The sequence below is a fragment of the Tenrec ecaudatus genome, chromosome 6 (genome assembly GCF_050624435.1).
Source record: "Tenrec ecaudatus isolate mTenEca1 chromosome 6, mTenEca1.hap1, whole genome shotgun sequence".
Taxonomy (NCBI): Eukaryota; Metazoa; Chordata; class Mammalia; order Afrosoricida; family Tenrecidae; genus Tenrec; species Tenrec ecaudatus.
This window is the reverse complement of record NC_134535.1, coordinates 101,853,186-101,876,445: the sequence shown is the minus strand read 5'-3', so window position 1 is coordinate 101,876,445 and position 23,260 is coordinate 101,853,186. Positions and strand designations below refer to the sequence as shown.

Below are 23,260 nucleotides of genomic sequence, written 5' to 3'. Positions count from 1 at the left end.
TTCATTCCATCTGGTGAATTCAAAGAGCACCATCTGTGTCTGTCATTGAAAATAGTGTCTGCAATGAAGAAGTCACTGGTCTTGAAAAATTCTATCCTGAGATCCCTGGCCTCATTTTTATCATCAAGTTCATATTTTGCAACTACTGAACCTTCTTTTTGATTTCAACTTTGACATTATAATCACCAGTAATTATCACTGGTTCTTTATTGCATGCTTGGTCATTTCAGACTAAAGAAGTTGTTAGAATTCTTCGATTCCCTTATCATTGGTTTTAATGTTTGGAATGTCAATTGGAATACGACTTTTATTAGTTGGTCTTAGATATAGGTATATATATCATGCTATCAAAAATAGCACTGTACTTTGAGATAGATTGAAATGTTCTTTGTTATGATAAACACGATACTGTTCCTCATAATTTGTCATTTCCTGGCATATTAAACCTAAGTACAAAATCACCAATAGAATCCATTTCAGCCATCTAATGCCTAGAAGATTAATCTTCGTGAGTTTCCTTTTAGTTTTGACACCTTTGATTTCCTAGAGTCATACTTGTACAATGTATGTTTCCATTATTAATGGATGTTTACAGTTGCGTTTCCCCCTCAATTTGAGTCATACCCCATCAGCAAGTGAAGGTCCCCAAAGCTTTGCTCCGTCGACATCCTTAAGGCTAGTACCCTACTAAGGCGGTTCTTCTTCGGCTCTATGTTGAGAGCCTTCCTACCTGAGGGGCTAACCTTTTAGCACGGTATCAGATAACGTTCTCCTGTTGCTCATCACATTTTTAGTTGCTAAAGTTTAGGAGTAGACCACCTCTTCCTTCTTCACTTAGACTCTTCTTAGACTTTATGCTCCCATGAAACCCTTTCAAGATTAGTGCCTTGCTTACATTTAACATGCTTGTCACATATCATGTCATGGCAATAAGCAAACCACCACAATACAACAAACTCACAGGTACATGGGGCTTTCGGTCTAATATATGATCAAAACACGTATGAGGTCATACTAGTACATGAGACCTTACTTACCTATCAGGTCTGAGCCAAAGAAAACATAGTACAGGCGTGCCTTGGTTTATTGGGCTCCTCATCATTGTGCTTCACAAACACTGTGCTTATTGCAATGGCAGGTTTGTAACAATCTTGGGGTGAGCTAATCTGTTGGCACTTTTTTTTTGCAATAGCATAGATTTGCTTCGGATTTCTGCATACCAATTTGACCACTCTCACAATATTGGAGACTTTTTCATAATGCTTAATAGACTACAGTATAAATTTAGCTTTTATATGCACTGGAAAATAAAAAGTCCCACGACTCTCCCGATTTTGATACTCTGTATTGCCATAGGCTAGAATGGATACCACAATATCGCTGAGCTATGGTTGAATTTAATGATGAAGAAGTTGTACTTTGGAGTCAGAAAGCTCTGGGTCCAAATCATAGCTCACCTGTTTATTCATTTGTTTACTCCTGTATTTATAGAGCACACACTTTTCTTGGTGGGGGGACCATCACACTAAATGACCACAAATGTTCCTACATGAAGGTTGCATAGCAAATAGGTCCCACCATTTACTAGGATCTACTACATAGTTCGTTTATGATTTTGGAAATCACTTAATCTCTTCCCTTACATTGGTTTCCTAAGCTGCCAAATAGGAATAAAGATCATTCTACTTCAGAGAGCTTTTGGAGGACTGAATGTGATAAAATGCGTAGTACAGAGACTACAAAAGTAAACGTTTTAGAACATGTTAGCATTCACTTAGGCAGCTTTCTCAAGAAGTCTTTCCTAACCCACCCACCAAACACCCTCCTCCTTGGCAAGCTCATCAGAGGTAAGTGCTCTTTACATCTTCCTGCAGATCACACTGTGCTGACCTCTCCCAAAATACCCAGGCACTATTTTATCATTTTTATTTGGCTTCATCCCCCACCACATTTCTGATTCCTTAAGAACAGAAAATACCCGTATATATGTTCTACGCTAGTACTTCATACAAGTACTGGTTCTTTCTAGGACCTGGAAAATATGATATCTAAATAAACATTTAGGAATTGCTAAAGGAAGAGTCGGGATAGATTCAGGAAATGGGAGGTAATTGCATGTGCTGAGACACTGCTTTATTCAATAAATACTTAGTGGACATTAACCATGTGCTACCATTGTCCAGAGTACTGTATATAAAACAAAAGCCAAACTATTGCCACAGAGTTCAATCTGATTCATTGTGGCCACATAGGATAGAGTAGAATAGCCTTTTGGGTTACTGAGACAGTGAACCTTTATGGGAGCCGATAGCCTCAACTTTCTCCTTCAGACCATGTCCTTCCTAGCCCAACATGTAACACACGATGCCATCAGAGCCCCTTGACGTGGGCATGAAGGAAAGAGACAAAACTACTCTCACAGTGCTTAGGTCCCAGTAGGAAAAAATAAATAGCAATCAAGGGTGATTACATGGGGAACGGAACAGAAATGAGTCTAGAGAGGAGTCCTGGTGGTGGCCTCTGCTCTATTCAGGCAAATGTTACAAAGCTGTGTAGCTAGTCAACAAAATGCCCAAAGGCACCCACCCCACACTGCCACGAAGCCTCCTGCCGAAAGTCGCTCAGGCTTACTCTGTGATTCAGCAAGCCCACAGTAACTGTCTTGCTCCTTGGGCTGAGAAGCCTACTGTGTTCTTTCACACTTGTCTCCTGTTTCTTCTGTGGCTGTTCCTCTACCTGTTGCTTCTTGCCATCCTGGGTCATTGCCAGGGTTTCTGTCTTCTCTCTGTTTCTTGGATCTACGAGGCTCAAAGCACAGGAACCCAGAATCCAAAGGCTACATTTTAATCCTAATTTATCTTTCTGGTAGTAGTGAGCTCGTACATGTCTGTATCTGTGATGACTCATTTCAAGCCTACCTTAATGGCAAAACATTCCATTTCCCTCATAGGATTTCATATTCCTTATTTGCAAGGTGCCATGCTCACACAGTGACCAAACACCTCATTTGCATGATAAGCCAGCTAATCCCTTTGGTGGGCCTCATTTCCATAGTCCCACCCACCCAGTTGTTGGTGTGAGTTGCAAGAATGGCCATAGAAAAGTGTCTGTGATGGCACAGGTGTCATTCATGTGCCTGACCCATTCATAAAAAACCCTGAGTGAAAGTCTCATATGATTCTATACCACAAATCATTTGTCTTTATAATTTTTTTTTGTTTTATTGAGAATGCCTTTGCTCATGGTAGGCTTCTGTGCTCCTAGACTTAAAGTTCTCCGTTTTTTCCCCCCTAGGGTTCGGAATTGTGGAAGCCTTTAACAAAGTGCCATTAGAAAGACCTTTTAGAGCGCCAACTCTTGAAATTATATCCAACAGTCTCACCTGCAAGTACTGGGATGCAGTCACCCATCGAGGCCATGCCATGATCTTCGACATCTACTTGTGCCTCACAGGAAGAAAGCCCATGTAAGAAGCTGGATCAAAGACTCGGACTGAGTCTCTCACACCCTACACAGAGATGCAGACCCCAAAGCCTAATGTAGCTCTCTTCTGAGCTAGAGTCCAAAGGGGATCATTGAACCTGACATATAAAGAAGGCGCTGAGATAACCAAGAGTAATGGAGAGCCACAAGGATCCCTGCTTAGAAAAAAAAAAGCATCTTGCATAATAATTTACATTTAAAAAAAAACTGGATTGATTAACTCAGCTAGTGGAGCTCTTACCCAGCCCCCACTGCCTCCTGCCTTCCTCCTCTGCCCCAAGGCAATGATGGCTGCCACCAAGGAGTTTGATAGACACAATAGGATTTTCACGCTTACAACCACAGAAGGATGCTCCTATTACTGCATTTTGCATAATGCAGACAGAGACTAAGGGAGGTAGTTAAAGTAGCAATGGACCAAAGGGGAGGGAGAGAGGAAGCATTCTGAGCAAGAAAGCAGTTTCAAGGCGAATATTCTTAGCGCTTTCATTGCCACCTGGAGGCGAGGGAAGGAATGAGAGGAAACAGTAGACTGAGCAGTGTACTGATGATGCTCTGTCCTCTGAGCTGTGTGAGACAGACTCACCCTCTCTTTTTTTCCCAATCAGTTCATTGAGGGGTCGTAGACCTCTTATCACAATCTGTACATACAACCATTATGTAAAGCACATTTGTACATATGTTCCCATCATCATTTTCAAAATATTTTCTTTTTACTTGAGCCATTGGTATCCGCTCCTCATTTCCCTGTCTACCCCAAATTCCCTCCCTCATAAACCCTTCTTAATTTATAAATTATTATTATTTTTCATGTCTTACACTGACCGCTATCTCCCTTCACCCGTTTTTCTGTTGTCCATCCCCCTGGGTGGGTGGGTGGGGATGTTATATGTCAATCATTGTGATCAGCTCCCCTTTTCTACACTCACCTTTCCCCTACACTCCTGGTATGTCTACACACATTATTGGACCAATGGGTTTATCTTAGATTCACTAGGTTGAAAGTTCTTATTTATACCTGTGAACATCCTCTGGTCCAGCCAGATTTGTAAGGTAGAATTGGGGCCATGATAGTGTGGGGGGGGGGGTGACATTAAAGAACTAGAGGAAATTGTATGTTTCATTGGTACTATACTGCACCCTGACTGCCTCGGCCCTTCCTTGTGACCCTTCTGTGAGGGGCTATTGAATTGTCTACAGATGGGCTTTGTCCCCACCAATATTATACTTTGTTTTGGGTCTTCTGATGCCTGATACGTCTTCCCGTGGATGCTTTGCTGATCACGCAGACTGGTGTGCTTCTTCCATGTGGGCTTTGGTGTTTCTCAGTTAGATGGACACTTGTTCATCTTCAAGGATTTAAGACCCCAGACACTGTATCTTTTGATAGCCAGGCACCATAATCTTTCTTCACTGTATTTGCTTATGCACCCAATTTGTCTCCAGCAATCATGTTAGGATAAGGTGAGCATCACAGAATTCTGGGTTACTAGAACAAAGTGTCCTTGTGTTGAGGAAGTACTTGAGTAGGGGCTTGTGTTAGACAGGGTTCTCTATAAAAACAAAACCAGGACACTTATGGTTTTATAGATATAAATATAGATATAGAGATAGAAATAGATATCGATATATAAAGCACTAAGTAATATAACAGCTAATTAGTCCACACATCAGTACAGAGTGCTCAGTTCAACTCACTTATATGGAATAGTTAATATACTGGAAGTCCTTCAACTCATGATGGCTGCTGGGTCCAAGCTCAAGGAAGCAGACAGCTGAGTCCTCCATAGTGCAATGCAGGCAGTTCAGTCGCCATGCGCAAATAGCAAGGCTGGTCACCAACAGTTAGCAAGATGACAGGGTCTGACAGTCCCAAGCTCTCAAGTGATGCATCCACCAGCACCGTGGCACAGCAGGTCTCAAAGGAACCTTAAGCTCTAGCGACACAATTTCATGAGTTGGGTGTCCCACAGGTAGTGTAACTCAGAAGTGGAGGCAGAAAACTAGCTAAGGCAGTGGCACACTGGTCCGATCACCAGAAAGAAAGCGAGAGAGGTGGGGCTTGCTGAGCTACTTATCTCTTTACCCTCCAATCAAATTGAGAATTTATTAATCCCATGTGTTCTTATTGGCCAGGTTGGCACAATAAACTTACCAATCATAGATATATTCCCTTTTGTTATATAGAGGATATCTTTCTTAGGTTGTTCAATTTCTGCCACCTTATTACTAAAAGTTAGGCAGTGGATATTTTATCCAAACTTTTAGAACTCTTATTTACACATCCGAGTTTGAAGAAGACTAGAGAACAAAGTTTCATAAGCAGAAAAGTACAATTAGGAGGATGGAGTACCAAAAATAATTGAGCGTTTATTTTGCTTTAGAGTGATTAAATTATGATGTGTGTGTAAAATGAATGGTTTATTTTGTGATAGAAATTTTTACAATAACCTTTATGGCAGAAAAATCTAAAATTCTCTTTGACCATTTCTCTGCCCGGGTGTGTGTGTGCGTGCGTGTGTGTAAAATTTTCTATGTATTTATATCCAAATATGCGTAGATAATTTTGCTTTGAAGTATGTAAGTAAAATTATAAATATTCCTCAACTTTTCACCAAAAATGATCCAAGTTTCATAAATATTTTTGTATTTTTTTTAGTATTCTCCATACCCTCATTACAGACAATGTGATGAATCATCTGTGAACATGCATATTTTTATAATGTGCCACTGTATCTAGATAGGAGGCTGCAGCATGCATTGTTGGAGGGTATGTGGATGGAGTGAGTACTGATGGGTTGCCCAACTGAATGAGTCTGTCAACATTGTATGTGGGTACAAAGATGTTTTCTTTAACCCTCAGTAATACTTGGCAAAACACAAACAAACAAAAAACCTTTTGAATTGCCAAAGTAATGTGGAGAGATATCTCTTGGCAATTTTGATTTCCATTCTCCTGATTGCTGGAGAGATTGTACTTCCATTTGTTTCTGGGATATTTGAGTTTTGTCCTCTGTGAGTTTTCTGTTTCCTGCCTATTTTTTTAATTGGGTTGTTCTTACCTATTTATGGGAATGCATGTGTGTGTGTGAACATATAGTTCACATATTTTTCTACTAGTCTATTTTTTACTTTTTAACTTTATTATGATGTTCTTGTAATGCCAGAGAAGACATGTGTTTATAAATATAAATTATTTATATCTAACTAATTTATATATATATAAATTAACCACTCTACAAAATTATCCATGTTATAATGAGAGAAGTACTTCATAGGTTACTAGGTATATGAGTGTCAGGCTTCTCCAAACAAAGACCAAAAAGCAAATCTCTCCCCTCATTTGTCAGTGTGTTGCACTGTGGTGGCTTGTGCATTACGGTGATGCTGGAAGCTATAGCACTTGTATTTGAAATAGAAGTAGGGTTGCCCATGGTACAAAGCTCTCATGGAAGCCTCCAGACTCAGAAAGACTAGAAAGGAGGACCTGATGATTCACCACTGACAAACACTGACCAGTGAGAACTGTACAAATCTGACATAGTGCTGGAGGATGAACCTGCCATGTGGGAAGACACCAGACTAAGACTGGAAAAGCACTGCTTCCTCAAGGTTGAGTCAGCTGTGATGTGGATGGACCAAAGCTGTTGGGAGCGCCATTAGCTGGTAAAGCACAATTGAAAATAAGAACTAAAAACAGATGCAGATATCAATTAATAATGAGGATATATGCAAATCATGAGCCTAGGAAAATTGGAAGTCCTCAAAAATGAAATTCAACACATAACTATTGATATCCTAGGCATTAGTAAGTTACAATGAACTGTTGTTGGCCAATTTGAATCAGACAAATGTATGGCCTACTATGCCAGCAATGACAAATTGAAGATGAATGGCTCCCTGGTTTATTTAACATGCAGCTATCTGGCCAACTGACTGGAAGAGCTCCATATCTGTGCCATTCCAAAGGAATGTAATCCAACAGAATGTGGAAATCATCGAATAACAACACCTGCAAGAAACATTATGCTGAAGATCATTTTAAAATCATGCTGAAGATCATATAAAAATGGTTACAGCAGTACAACCCCGAGAATCTGCTAGAAATGCTAGTTGAATTCAGAGAAGACATGGGCTGAGGGTCTCCTTGCTGGTGTCAACATCAATCCTAGCGAAAAGCAGAGGCTACTAGAACGATGTTTACATGTACTTCATTTACAATGAAAAGGCATCCCACTGTGTAGCTCATAGGAAATTATGGGTAATATTGGGAGGAATGGGAATTTCAGAACACTTACTTATACTCAAGTGGAGCCTGTACATAAGCCAAGAGACAGGTGTTTGGACAGAACAAAGAGATACTGTGTGGCTCAACATCAGGAAAGATTTTTGTCAGGGTTGTATCCTTTCACCACATTTATTCCTTCTGTGTGCTAAGCAAATAATACAAGAAGCTAGTCTGTCTGAAGAAGAATATGGTATAGAAATTGGAGAAAGATTTGTTACCAGCCTGTGGTATGTAGATGACACCTCCTTATTTGCTGAAAACAACGAGGACTTGAAGTCCATACTGATGAAGATGAAAGATTTCACCCTTCAGTATGAATGACATCTCAACATAAAGAAAACAAGAATCCTCACAATGGGACCAATAAATAATTCTCCCTGAAAAAGAGAAAATGTTGACCTTGTCAACAAATTCATTTTACTTGGATCCATAATCACACCCATGGGAAGAACAGTGAAGAGATCAAGCATTGTAAAATCTAATGCAAAAGACTTCTTTCTAGGGTTCAACATAAAAAAATTCACTTTATAGCCGACCACCTTCAGCATTCCTCACCACATTTGCTTGTGCACCCATTGTCTTCAGCAATCGTGCCAGGAAGGTGTGCATCTCAGAGTGCCAAATTATTAGAACAAACTGTTCTTGTGTTGAGGGAGTACTTGAGTAGGGACCCACTGTCCATCTTTCCTTAACACTAAATCTATAGATAGATCTACTTCCCCCTTGTCATATATGAATATATTTACATCTGTATATGCCTGCATTTAGATCTCTATAATGGCCCTTTGCCTACTAGCTACTACCTGTATTTCTATGTACTTTCCTCTTGTCCCACTATCATGTTCAGCCATCATTTGGGTTTCAGGAATTCCTCTCATTTACATTGTCCTTGGTCCAGCCCTGGCAGACCTCCTACACCCTCCTTGCCACTGATTTTGGATCACTTGTTGTTCCCTTGTCCCTGGGTTTGTTAACACCCACTTCCATTCCCCCGCCTCCCCAGGTCCATGTCCCCCCAGACCTATCATCTCGTTGGTCTCTCTTCTGGCTTGTTTATCCTGCCTATCACTTCCAGGTAGACATTCAATGACAACAATATGCGCCATCACAAAACCAAGTACAACAAAGCAACAGTAGAAAATAAAACAATAGCTACAACAAAATCACACACAAAAAAGTATAAATAGTTCAGGCTCTATTTGTTGTACTTCATAAGTGCTTTCCAGTCAAGTCTGATGGGGTGCCATGCCCTGACCCCACATCTATCCCTGGGAATTTCAATGATATGCTCCTGCCGCTGCTCTGCTGCACACCCCCAGTGGCTGACTTCGGCATAGTGGGTTCAGGACGGGCACAATTCCCACCATGTGTCTCTAGTGTTGTCCCCATGGTGCTATATAGCATCTGGGGTCTGAAAGGCCTGAAGACAAAAAAGCAGCCATCTAGTTGAGAAACAACAAAACCCACATAGAAGAAGCACACCAGCCTGTCCCGACGATTGCTGAAGAAAAAGCAGTACATAAGCAAATATGGTGAAGAAAACTGATGGTGCCCGGCTATCCAAAGATATAGAGTTGGGATCCAATAGGCATGAAGATAAACAAGCGACCATCGAACTGAGAAACAATAAAGCCCACATGGATGAAGCACACCAGCCTGTAAGATCACCAGGCATCAAAGGGATCCGGTATCAGGCATCAAAGAACAAAAATAATCATAGCATTGCGAATGAGGGGTCATAAGGAATGCGGACCCAGGGCCCATCTGTGGAAAATTGGATATCTCCTTTGAGAAAGGCCATGGGGAGGAGACGAACCAGTCAGGGTGCAGTGCAGTGTAGCAATGATGAAACATCATCCCAATTCTACCTTACAAATCCGGCTGACTAGAGGATGTACACTGGTACAGATAGGAACTGGAAACACAGGGAATCCAGGACAGATGAACCCCTCGGGACCCGTGGTGAAAGTGGTGGTACAAGGAGGGCAGAGGGAAGGTGAGGGAGAAAGGAGGAACCAATTACAAGGATCTACATATAACGTCCTCCCTGGAGGATGTACAGTGGAGAAGTGGGTGAAGGGTGACGGTGGACGGTGTATGACAAAATAATGATAATTTTTAAACTATCAAGGGTTCACGGGGGAGGGGGAGGGTGGAGCAGGGAGGGAGGGAAAATGAGGAGCTAATACCAAAGGCTCAATAGAAAGCAAATGTTTTGAGAATGATGAGGGAAACGTACAAAAGTGCTTGACACAATGGATGGAGGCATGGATTGTGATAAGAGTTGTATGAGCCCCCAATAAAATGATTTTTTTTAATTTCTCACTTTAAAAATTAAAGTGCACTGATCATAGTCATGGTATTTTCTTTCACACTATATGAATGTGAAGAAGACATGGAATAAGGAATATTATTGTCAATGTGAAATAGATCTTGGCTGAAAGAAGAGAATACGTTTAATATGTTTACTTGTGTTTTATTGACTATACAAAGGCATTCAATTATATAATCATAACCAAACTACGGACAGTCTTGAGAAGAGTGCGAATTCTGGAACACTTTATTATGTTCATGCACAACTTGTCCCTGGACCAACCAGCAGTCATTCAAACAGAACAGGAATATCAGAGTGTCCACAAGCAAGAATGGTGTGTGTCAGGGCTGCATCCTATCCATCTGATTGTTCAATCTGTGTGCTGAGCCCCCAAAAAATCAGACAATAGAGACAATAAGAAAAAGACCATGAAAAAAAAATAATAAAAAAATTAAAATGTGCTGACTAAAAAAAAAAAAAAAAGAAAAAGACCATGACAGCAGGAACAAAAGGAGGCTTATTACCAACCTGTGATAGGACGATGACACAACCTTGCATGCTGAAAGGGATGAGATCTTGAAGTACTTGCTGATACAAGGATTGCAGCCATCAGTGTGGATTACAACTCAATGTAAAAAAAAAAAATCCCCACAACTGGATCAATAGGTAACATCATGATAAATGGGGGAAAGACAGAAAATGGGAAGGATTTCATCTTGCTTGATTCCACAATCAATTATCATGGAAGTAGAAGTCAAGAGATCAAACGATGCGTTGCATTGGGTAAATCACAAGACCTCTTTACGGTGTTGAAAAACAAGGAGATTACTTTGAGGTCAAAGAAGACCAAAGAAGATTTGACACATTTGAAGTATGGTGCGAGTGGAAACCATTGAAAGTCCATGGTCTGCCAAAAGAACAGTAAATCTGTCTCAGAAGAAGTGCAGGCAGAATGCTCCAACGAAGCGAGGATGATGAGACTTCATCTCACATACTTTGGACATGTTGCCTGACAAGGGACGTCATGCTTGGTGAAATGGAAAGGCGGTGAAAAAGAGAAAGACCGTCGGAGATGGATTGGCGTCGTGGCTGTGAGAGTGAGCTCAAACATAGCACATTATGAGGCTCAGGGAGGATCAAGACGTGTTTCATTGTGTTGTGCAAAGGGCTGGTATGCATCACGGGCAACTCATAACATTAAATGTGCCATGGCCGGAAGAACAAAAATATGCTGGAAGAAAAGCTGCCACAAGGTTCCTTAAGATGGCAAGGTGTTGTCTCATGGATTAAAGGGCTTCCAAAATTTGGGGGGAAATTCCTTGATTTTTCATTCCATTTTCTGATGAGTTTTTAAAGCCCTCTCCTACTTGGAACAGGTTAGCAGCCTTCACTGAAGGGGAGCGCCCTTGGTGGAGAGTAAGCCCCAAAGAGGGAGGCCCTCAGTGAGGTGGCTGCAGCAGTGTGCTCAGACCGAGGTGCTCTTGTGGGAGGGCATAACACCAGGCAATACTTGGTTCTGGTGCACACAGAGCTGCTATGAATCAGAACTATTCATGGGCACTTCATAAGAACAAGACCAAAGCCACAGACTAGCAGCCCAATCCTTACTTGATGTGACTACATAATTACTACTGCATGTGGTGCCTAAGTAGCAAAGAGAGAAAATATGGCTAGGGGGCCTGGTAGTACAAAAATCTAGAAATCAATTGTTCATCAAAAGGTTAGTGGTTTGAACCCATCCTGCAATACTCTGGGAGAAATGAAGCCCTGACGCTCTGCTCCCATCAAGGGTATAGCCTGGAAAACGACATGCAAAGCATCCTTGTCCTGCGCATTTGCTACAATTTGGAATTGACTCCGTGGCCCCTAACAACATAGGCCAAACACGATGTCTCATTAGAAAATTTGATTTTGAGCATTGGATGTGTGGCCTAAAGTATATTAATTTTTCAATAAACTGGAGACAAATAACATGTTTTGACTACTTCACAAATCAAGTAAGATGGCATTCTTGAAAATGTTTAAAATAAATTACTGTCACTTTGGAGGCTCACAAAGCAGCACTGATCCAACTCTTGATCACAGCATTGAGTGGGGTGATTGAGTTTAGTGGTCATAGGATGGTAAGATGGCAGAAGGAGAGTTCGGAAGCTAGTCAAAACTTGGTTGCACTACTCATTCTGCCACTTATTAGCTCTTCTATCATAAGCCCCCTTGACTCATAAAAATGGAGATAACTACCAATCTAGAAGAATTGTGATAAAAATTAGCAGAGATAATGTTCCCTTAAAGTATCAGTACGGTGCCTTACATAGACTATGTTTAAACAAATAGGTTCTTTTCCCTTAAATCTACATTACAGTTGATTAGTAGCTTCAGTTATATGCTTAATACAGTGCACACTTCATTGCAGAAGTTATATACCTCACAAAAAGAAGTTGTGGAGTGAGATCTGGGAGCGTCTTTTCTTTCTTTTTTTAATCCGGTAACATAAAATGGAGGTTGGGGGGAGGGGGGAAAGGTGCGATACTTCTAATTTCCTACCTCTGAATTTAAGAATGTGCCCTATGTTATCAAGAGTAGATAGCTTCCAAAATCATTTTGTTGTTCAAGAGAAAAAAGATAGGTTGGGTAAGGGGAAGAGAAAGGATGGCATTGAAATGCGGACCCAAGTCCATTTTGAGGCCTCCCTTCTTTATTCAGGAGAGTTCAAGTTCATGCAGCAGAAGCTGAGTGATAGCTGTGTTTGTTGAGATGTGCTCACATATGATCTTTGCCTCAGGATGACAACGCTCATGAATCGGATTTTGAAAAATGCTTCCATGTTGGAGTATTTCATCTGCCGCACCTGGGAATGGAGCACATGCAATACAGACAGGCTGATGCTTGAGCTCAGTGCCGAAGATAAGAAAGTAAGTACACCACTGACTGAAACCACAGGCAACCATGAGTCACTGGGAATTTAAAATGATTTAATCTCGGACTCTGTTGAACGAAAGAAGTTTTATATGTGGCAGGACTTCCAAAAGTTGGAGAAATGCCATTATCTTTGAATGTCATTTTCCCGTGTGTCTTTTTTAGAAAACGTATTTTATTTTGCTTGTGTTTTAACTTGGGTGAAGCTTCACTGAGCAGACCCTCGGCTTGGCATTCAGCAGTCCGTACACGCTTTGTCTCAGCTCACCCCTTGCCCCCACCCACTCCCTGTATGATCACTTATCCCACTTCTTCACGGTCCCGGGCCTCTTTTTCCCTAACCTGCAAAACGTTGTCTTTAAGCAAATGTGTCTTTTGATCTTCCAGGATGAGTATTCTAACACAGGGGTGATAGTAGAACGTCCAGACCTACAAGGAGTCGTTTGTGTTGGAGGTTGCACCAGTCAACCTGACCAGTCAACCTGTTTTCTTTTTTGAGGCTTTATACGCACAAAAAAAGTCATAGTTGTTTTTTTTGTTATGAAAATATGTCCATGTTTTCAACACAAGTTCAGAAAGACACGTTTAAAGCAGATTGGAGACCTAGATCACTGGACTTTGGTTAGGTGTTTACTGTTGTTCCACAGCCATGTCTTCCCTTTTCTTTGCGTGTGTGTGTGATTCATCATTATGCTTTAATTATGCACAATTTGTAACAATGAAAACGCATCCTGTAAATCAGCTATTTACATGACGATTCCTAACAGTAGCAAAATGACAGTGATGAAGTAACAAGGAAATCAATGTTATGGTTGGGGGTCGGTCACCACCCAATGGGGAACTGTACATGAGGAAGGTGGAGACCCACTGCCCTAGAAGTACTTGTCACTGGCAGCCACATCAGTGCTCTGTGGTTGCTGGGTCCTGGAGTTGGTTCTGACTCAGAGCAATCCTGTTTGCAACAGAACTGAGTATTGGCCAGCCCTGCACCATCCTCACAATTGTTCTTACGTTTGAGATCACTGTTGCATTCTCTGTGTGAATCCATCTTGGTGCGGGCCTTCTTCTGTTTTTGTTTTGTTTTGTTTTAATAATTTTATTAGGGGCTCATACAACTCATCACAATCCATACAGACATCAATTGTGCAAAGCACATTTGTACATTCTCCAAACCTTTGCTCTCCACCGAAGCCCTTGGCATCAGCTCCTTGTTTCTTTTAACTGCTCCTTACTGTACCAAGGATGATGTCCTTCTCCAAGGCCTGGCCCCACATGACAGTATGCTCAAAGGTATGAGAGGAAGTCTTACCATCTTAGCCTCCCAGGAGCATTCTGGCTGTACTTCTTCCCAAATAGATTTGGTTGTTCTCTTGGCTGTGTATGATATTTTCAATATCCTTCACCAAAACCCAAATTCAAAGATAACCATTATTCCTCTATCTTCCATACTCAATGTCCATCTTTCACATGCATATGGGGCAATTGAAAATATTATGGGTAGTGTTAGGCACACTTCAGTCTTCAAAATATCCTCCCTACTTTTCCACACTTTAAAGAGGTCTTGTGCATCAGAGGTGTCCAGTGCAACATGTTGTTGGATCCCTTGGCTGCTGCTTCCATGAGCATTGATTGTAGCCCCAAGCAAGATGAAATCCTTGACAACTTGGATCTTTCACTGATGATCATGATGTTATCTATTGGTCCAGTTGTGAAGATTTTGTTCTTTTTTTACATGTGTTTCATTTTCTTTGCCTTGTTTGCCCACCAGTGGTTGTCGTCTTGTCAGCCCTGAGTAGCTTACCTTCCCCGGTCCTTCCAAGTAGATCCCTTCAATGACAATGAGTGATCTTATTGTGCATCAACTCATCTACTATCTTTAATCAATCCTGTTCTGCATCTTCCCTAACTACATTCATTCAAGTGTCACTATTGTTTCACTTTTGCTCTCTCTCTGGTATTTTCCATCTTCCTTCCTATAATGATTTACAATATCATCTTTCATTCCTCAAGCCAGGTCTTCCTTCTGATTGCTTACCGCAGGTACCATTTATTTTTTAGCTTAGACGCTTGAAATCACAAAGTAGTTTTAGATGCGGCCTGAAATCTTAGCTATTGTTATCACAAGTCACACCTTACAAAATAAGTTCCCAGCATAGCAAAGAAACAATGCAAAAATTCCATGAAAGAACACCTTCTATCTGTCCATGAAATGATCTTTAACATTTTTCTTCCCCTAAGTATGCGTTTAAGGCCCATACTGTCTACGGTCTTTTCGTTTCAGTCGGAAAGACTTCCATTAATAGTTTTTTGCTGTTACAAATTCCACCAGTGTTTGCATATCTGGGACTATTGTCATTTCATTCTCATTCTTAAAGACAAATATAGAATTTCCAGATCAAATATATTGTCCCGCTGTCTTTGTTTTCTAAGCTATCTGGGTGGAAAGGAGCACTTCATCGTACTGAAGACTCCTTGTGTGGGGTGATTTGCTTCTCCCTGGCTGCTTCCAGGATCTGCTCTTTGTCTTGAAGTGTCTTGAGATGGTTTTCCTTTAGTTTCGGCCCCCGTCCTCAACTCGAAGCTTGTGGAAGTTCTTAGATGTGCAGCTTAATGTCTTAACCATGAACCTGAATTTTTTTTCTGCCATTATTTCTTCAAATATTTTTTCTGACCCTTTCTCTTCTCCATTTAGAACACCCTAACATATATGTTGCTTTGCTTGATGATGTTCCACAATTCTTTTAGACTTTATTCACTTTTCTTCATATTTTCTTTTTTCTCCTCAGATCTGATCATTTCAACTTTTTGTCATCTAGTTCTCTAATTTTTTTGCTCAACCAGCTCAAATCTGCTACTGCAGCCCTCATGTGAATTTTACTTTTCAGTTATTTTTACTGCCAGTGATTAAGCTTGACTCCTTTTATTGATATCCATATTCTCTTAAATGTTCCACTCTCTTGTTTTGAAGCTTTCTAGTCATTCCAGGATGCAGTATGAAGATGACTAGCGCCGTTTAAATACTCCTTTTGGACGATACTTTCTGTTTACTTGTATGCCTTGTTATTTTTTGTTGAAAGTGGGAAAGTGGGACAAGGCTTTGGAACCTAGTTTTTCTAAATTATTAAGGGCTGTAGTTGGTAGATCTGCTCTGTAACCTACACACCTAGTTTTGCAGTGCGTGCTCTCTTGTGTGGAAATAAACTCACGGAAACTCTCATTCCAACTTCTTTACCTCCTAAGTGCTAATTACAGTGTATACTTTTTATGACGTTATTTAGTTCAAGGTGGTGGTTGCGGGTTGTCACAATCTTTAGGGGTTACTAGTTGCCCTTGCTCACCCTGTGCTCCAAGGCAGGACTAAATGGAGGGGGTTGCCCTGCCCCCATCAGTCGATCAGGCCCTCCCAAATGGATAACACTGCCATACCATTTTGAGCGTTTCTTCTCTGCCTACCGTCGTGCACAGATGGTGTCGGTCCTCCGAGAACACAACCCACAATCTGCTGCTACCTCTGCCGTCAAGTCACTGGAGGGCCTGGGCGGGAGGCATGTGGTAGATCATGAAGGCTTTCCTAGCAGTCCAATGATGTTTTTAAAAACTTTTTTTATTATTCAGCATTTGCTTAGTTGCTGTAATCTTCCAATGGTTTTTCAGGATTCTTGCAGCATTGAATCCACCAATTTTGGATCATTTTCTTTAGAGATAGAACTGGTCATACTACTATCTTCCAGAAAGTTTTCTTAAAGTAACAACTTCTGAAGAATCATTTCTTTCTTGTTCCTTCACGTATTTCAACAGGATATTAGCAAAACTAATTACGATGCATTCATTAAACAATTGTTTATTAAATCTTCAGTATGTTGACTCGAAATGGTGATAATTTAGCTACTTTGACATCAATATCCCTTTCAAATTATGTTTTACTGTTTTTAATATATAACTTGTTTAGTGGCATAAAATACAAAGGAGGCAGGATTAAATAGCCCTAAACAAACTACTGTCGTTAAAATGCCAAACTCAATTCTATGGAACCTTAGTATTTCCTAGGTAAGGAGAAACAGCTAATCATAGATCCTAGAAGAAGGATGCAGGTTAAGAAATCGACAGAAGCAATTTGTTTAAAGTAGCATGCATATTTAAAAATAAATTAGCCTTAATTTACTTGTGATTGGCTTATACTTAAAAAATAAGTATGCCCTTTATTTGAAACATCAAGAACTCAAGCTGTCTTTAAAGAGGAAATAAAAAGTTTGACGATCAACCTTATAAAGAGCTAAAGGAACCCTGTTTGTGACGTGGTTTACTTTCTACTCCTGTAAAAAGGCACAGTCTCTGAAGCTGACAGGTGTAGTTCTGTCATACAGGCTATGGGTCAGAATTGACGAAATGGCAGTGAACTTGAGAGAGAAAGTAACAGAAGAAATTGCTGTATAACAAAAATAAAATTTAGGCTTTAAAAATATTAGCATTCATTTGACTGAAATTATATAATTTATGTTGGCACACATTCTTTGATTGCCTACGTTGTGCTAAACATTGTTCTGGAAACACCAAAGCATCCGTTATTTGAATTAAGACTTTTTCCACTTCTGACTAAACTTCTTTTGCAGAAACGTTATAAGAAGCCTCATAAGCGTGGTCTGATTAGTTACTTCCCATTCATCGTACGTGAGAGGAACGCTCTACTTACAACAGGTTTTAATGGGGTGGGGGAGTGATTTGAATGTGCTATCTTACTAGAGAGAGGGAAGGGTGTCCATTGGGTTAAGATATTTAAAAGTAAAACAAAATAACCCTGGAAATATCACTCGCTAAGAACGATCAATTACGGGATTATTTATTTATTTATTGCCTAGTACAAGTTCATTTCTTAGGCATGCTCTGTAACTCCAAGCAATAACTTATAAAACAAACATATCAGGTCTGACTCATAGCCAGCCTACGATGTACAGCTATCCTGCTTTTAACCCGTGCCTGCTTTCCTTGTTCTGTTGAAAAGACTGCCTCTTGTTCTATGTACAGGTTCTGCGTGAGCACAATTCAGTGTTCTGGAGTGCCCCTTCTAGGCAATGTGATCTATAATTTGTTATGATCCACACAGCTGAAGGCCTTGGCATAAGCAAAACAAGTAAACATCTTTGTAATCGCCTGTGCTCAGCTAAGCTATATCTGACAGCAGCACCGATGTCCAATGTCTTCTCCTAAATCCAGCTTAAATTGCTAGATCCTCCCTGTCAACGAACTGTTGCAACCATTTTTGAATGATCTTCAGCAAAATTTTACCTGCATGGGATGTTAGTGATATTGTTCAAAAAGTTTTGTCCTCTGTTGGATCATTTTCGTTGGCGTGGGAACAAATATGGATTTCTTCCTGTTGGGGAGCTAGTTCCTTTATCTCTCACATTCAGATGAGTGTACTGCCTCAGCTTCTTGAAATATTTAGATTAATATTCCATCAATTGCTGGAGCCTTGATTTGTGCTAATGCCTCGGTGCAGATTGGACTTCTCCCTTCCACGCGATCAATCCGTCATCTTAGTCGAACCCTGGAATAGTCGGATGCTAACCAATTGTTTCAGTTGCGTGACTTTATGTGTTCCTTCCAGCTTTTTTGGGTACTTTTTGCTTCATTAAATATTTTCCCCACATAATCCTTCAAATTAGAACTCGACACTTGAAGAATGTTTCCTTCAGTTCGTCCGGCTTGAGTTGTGTCAAGCTGTTCTCCTTTGGCTTTGTAACTCCAGATCTCTGCACATTTCATTACAATCCTCTACTGTGCCTTCTCAAGCTGCCCTATGGAAGTCTCTGTTTAACTCTTTCACCTCCTCTTTCTTTCCAGTTACTGCAGGCATTCTACTATTAAGAGTAAGCCTCAGAGATCCATCTGACATTTCACTTAGATCTTTGCTTTCTTCCATAACCTTTTAATGATTTTGCACTTTCTTCATGTATTATATTCTGAAGATCCTCAGGGTCGTTAATGTTCACAGGACATCAGGGTCATTAATGTTCAATGCATTAAATCTGTTCTTGAGATGTTTTCAAAATACAGGGGTACATACTCAAGGTTGTCTTTTGGCGCATGTGGATCTGTTCTAATTGTCATCTTCTAATGGAACTTCCATACGAGGAATTGCTGGGCTAAATTAGGATTAAAATGTAGCCTTTGGATTCTGGGTTCCTGTGCTTTGAGCCTCCTAGATCCAAGAAACAGAGAGAAGACAGAAACCCTGGCAATAACCCAGGATGGCAAGAAGCAACAGGTGATTCAGCAAGCCCACAGTAACTGTCTTGCTCCTTGGGCTGAGAAGCCTACTGTGTTCTTTCACACTTGTCTCCTGTTTCTTCTGTGGCTGTTCTTTTTCTTAGTCTGCATTCTGATTACATGGTCAGAATGTAATGATCCTGGCCTTGTTTTGACTGATGATGTTGACCTTCTCTGTAATGAAGAGGAATGCTTGCTCTGTGTTAAAATGTTCCTGTTTATATGGCCATCCATATTGTTTGTGTCTTTTAAGATAACAGTTCAAATAATCTCTTCTGCAACAGGATCCAAATGTAATGGCGCTCATTTATGTACGAGATTTAAAGGTGACCATGTGATCATCCTATGATACTGATAATCATAATCTCTTCTTGCCTTTCAGATATTCAATTTTGATGTACGTTCATTGAATTGGAGGGAATACATTGAAAATCACGTTTGGGGAATTAAGATGTACTTATTGAAAGAGGATATGGCTGGAGTCCCTGAAGCAAAAAACAAATCAGAAGGTAAGGCTAATCATCCAGCCAATATGGACTAAACACTTGCTATGGACTTGGTTTTATACAAGACATGAAATTTTGGTGAAGAAGAATAATTTAAAGTTCTTGAGCATTAATATATTACAGGTCAAATGCTCTAGACCAATGGTTCTCAACCTTCTTCACTCTGCGACCCTTTCATACAGGTCCTCATGTGGTGGTGACCCGCCAACCATAAAATTATTTTCATTGCTACTTCATCACTGTCATTTAGCTATTGTTATGAATTGGGCGAATCCTGTGAAGGGTTGTTCCACCCCCAAGGGTGTCGTGGCCCACAAGTGGAGAACCACAGCTCTAGATCATACATTGTTTCCTTTGGTCTTTGCCATAACCCTAAAAAACCTACCCCAAACCCAGTTATCACGTCTGTTCCAGCAGAAACGGGTTCTCTGGAGGGTCTCTGAGAGTACACATGTTTATAAGAGCAGAGAGTGTACATCTTTATAGGAGCAGATATTATACATCTTTATAGAAGCAGAGAGTGAGCATCTTTATAGGATCAGAGTATACATCTTAAGAGAAGCAGATAGTGAACATCTTTATAGGAGCAGAGAGTATACAGTGCATCTTTATAGGAGCAGAGAGTATACAGTGCATCTTTATAGAGGCAGAGAGTATACAGTGCATCTTAATGGGAGCAGAGTGTATACAGTGCATCTTTATAGAAGCAGAGAGTATTCAGTGTGTCTTTATAGGGGTAGATAGTGAACATCTTTATAGAAGCAGAGAGTATACAGTGCATCTTTATAGGAGCAGAGAGTATACAGTGCATCTTTATAGGAGCAGAGTGTATACAGTGCAACTTCATAGGAGCAGAGAGTATACAGTGCATCTTTATAGAAGCAGAGAGTGAACATCTCTATAGGGGCAGAGAGTATACAATGCGTTTTTATAGGAGCAGAGCACCGTATATTTCTCCCTGGTGTATTCCAACTGCGGTGCGTGAGCTTAACATTCATCACGCACTGTAACCAGGGTTCCTGAACACTTACATAGGAAGCAGATAGTATTATTGCATTGTTGGTATCCCATTTTTACCAAAGAAGTAAGTAATTTATTATTAACACATGGGAAGCACACGAGGTATGATTTGCACCAAGCTTTTCTATCAGACCCTACAAAAAGGTGACAGTGAAAAAGTCTACTTAACTAGCTGGTAGATGTAATTCTGGAATTTAAGCTGAGTAAATTATGAAAGCATTCTTCCAACTTCCTTAAATTTTTTTCAGTTAATAATTTCTGGAGAGAAAAATAATGATGCCAATGTGATGTATTTCTGACAGAAGCACAGTATTTGCATTGCAAAAAAGATAAGGATGAACAATTAGATTGCAAACTGATGGGGCAGAGCCTTCAATAGCAAGCTATGGACTTCAGCATTTACTTTTGGGAACAAGAAAGTGTAAAAAAAAAAACAGTATTACCAAAGTATATTTAAGAAAGATTACACTAAACACAAGGAGCTCTGGTGGTGTAGTGGATATGTGTTGGGCAGCAATCTGCATGTTCAGTAGTTCGAAACCTTCAGCCACTCCCAGGAAGAAACATGGGACTTTATACTTCTGTAAACAGTTAGTCTTGGAAACTCACAAAGGGGTGGCATCGACATCCACTCTGGCAGTGAGTTAGAGATTCTAACCTCGTTTGTGGTAGAGTAAGGCATGACCAAGGAAAACTAGTTAAGAGAATGTTGTAGAAATCCAATTATTCACTAAGAATGGTGACCAAATAAAATATAAAAATCAAGTTCAAAGAACATTTCAATAGACATACCACACTCCTTATAAGCACTTGTTATTGTCTGTTCATAAAAGAGCACATTTATGCTTCAGATAACATGACTGGGTATTTGTCACTATTTTTAACTTGGTTCTATGTATTTGTCCTCCAGGGTCCGAAATAGTCACTGCCTCATGAATACTCTCCTGTTGCTCATCGCCTGGCGCCTGCTCATTGCAAGATCTCAGATGGCTCCGAATGTCTGGTCTTTCATCGTTCACTTCTGTTATAAATCCCCCTCTGACTTTAGGGCATCAAACACACTCAAGGCATAAGAACACTCAGTCATCACCTATTACCTGGAACGCCTTCCACACTTCTAAAACAGCCAACTGAGCTTCTCAAGCTTAGGATGTAACAAGGCACGTGCCCAAATGCATGCTGTCAAACACTCCTTCCTGTGTCTTAACTATGCAATCCTCTTTCCCCTCAGTGAGAAAAGCAGTTATTCTAGTTCATAATCATATACCCAGATTATTAAAAAAATTATTTATTTCCACCATTCACTTATACCCCATTTATATGTTCTTGCATATAAAACACCAAAACGTTCTTTCTATAGTCTTTTTTCCTTGAAAGACCTTCAACTCAGTAAACACACACACAAAAATAACAGTGGTAGAGGCTGATAAGTGCCAACGAAAGGTAGTTCTGACCTTGAGACTGTTCTGGGATACCTTGTAGAAAGTTTTATAGTCAAGTTCTCTAATGGAGGAAAGGTCTCAACTTCCTCACAAACAGGAAGAGAAATAATTCTCCACTGAAAAAGTCTCTCTTTCCTTTATATGTTACACTTTGAAATTCTATTTAAAGGTAGAAGTGGAAAAATGAATTCACATTTCAGTTTCTTCAACTACAAAGCAGAACACCCCCCCATTCACCCCTCCAAAAAATATGGACCTATGTACTTTATGGTTAACATTCTGCTCCAGGGGTCTCCTGGACTATTTATTATCTTACTCAAACAGATTAAGAGGCCTATTTGCCCATGGCACCACTAGGTGAATCCAAACTGCCAACCTTTCTGTTAGGAGCTTACAGCAAACAATTTGTACCACCTAAGGACCTTTCCTCAACTATACTCACCTTTTAAGCCTAAAATTGAACCCAAGATGTCAGTCATCATGTAGGGAATGTTGGCACGGGAGCGTTTCCATTGCAGTGTACTTATTTACTCATGCATCCTTAGTAGGCAGGACTCAAATGTATTGGCATTTGGGACACTGTTATGCTTTCAGATAAAATTATTTCTCATTTTGAGTTTGACAACTCTTATTTCTAAATGCCTTCTTCAAAATCACCATCTTGATAACCCTCTTGAGTTTCTTGTTCATCAAACTCCCCCAAATGCTTGCATCTAAGCTCTTTCATCCAGGCCTGAAGTTGATTGTTCTAAGCTAGAATCACATAGAAACCCATTCCCTTGCTCTTTGCCATTAAACAGAATTGCAAATAAATTCTTAGACTCGTGGTTTCTTTTTTCCCTAATATGAGGAAGAGAACTCTTATATGCTTATGAGAGAAATTGTTACTCTCAATCATTCTCTATTTGCATATTAAATGTCTAATGCATTGCAGCAGAGGTACACTTCACCAGATGACTAAGTTTAGAGATTTGTTTGCTTAAATATATATACAGATATTCCAAATAATTTAATTTGTAAAAAC

At 40.2% G+C, this 23,260-nt stretch overlaps 1 protein-coding gene across 1 annotated transcript in view; it reads left to right on the top strand.

The window, feature by feature from the left end:
- Positions 1 to 21,867, top strand: part of LOC142451568 (fatty acyl-CoA reductase 2-like) — a 49,516-nt gene extending 27,649 nt beyond the window's left edge. The window contains exons 8-11 of the mRNA XM_075553317.1: positions 3,295 to 3,466; positions 12,868 to 12,997; positions 19,651 to 19,776; positions 21,703 to 21,867. Coding sequence (XP_075409432.1) covers positions 3,295 to 3,466; positions 12,868 to 12,997; positions 19,651 to 19,776; positions 21,703 to 21,867 — 593 coding nt within the window. The remainder of the gene's footprint in view (positions 1 to 3,294; positions 3,467 to 12,867; positions 12,998 to 19,650; positions 19,777 to 21,702) is intronic.
- The last annotated feature ends 1,393 nt before the right edge of the window (positions 21,868 to 23,260 follow it).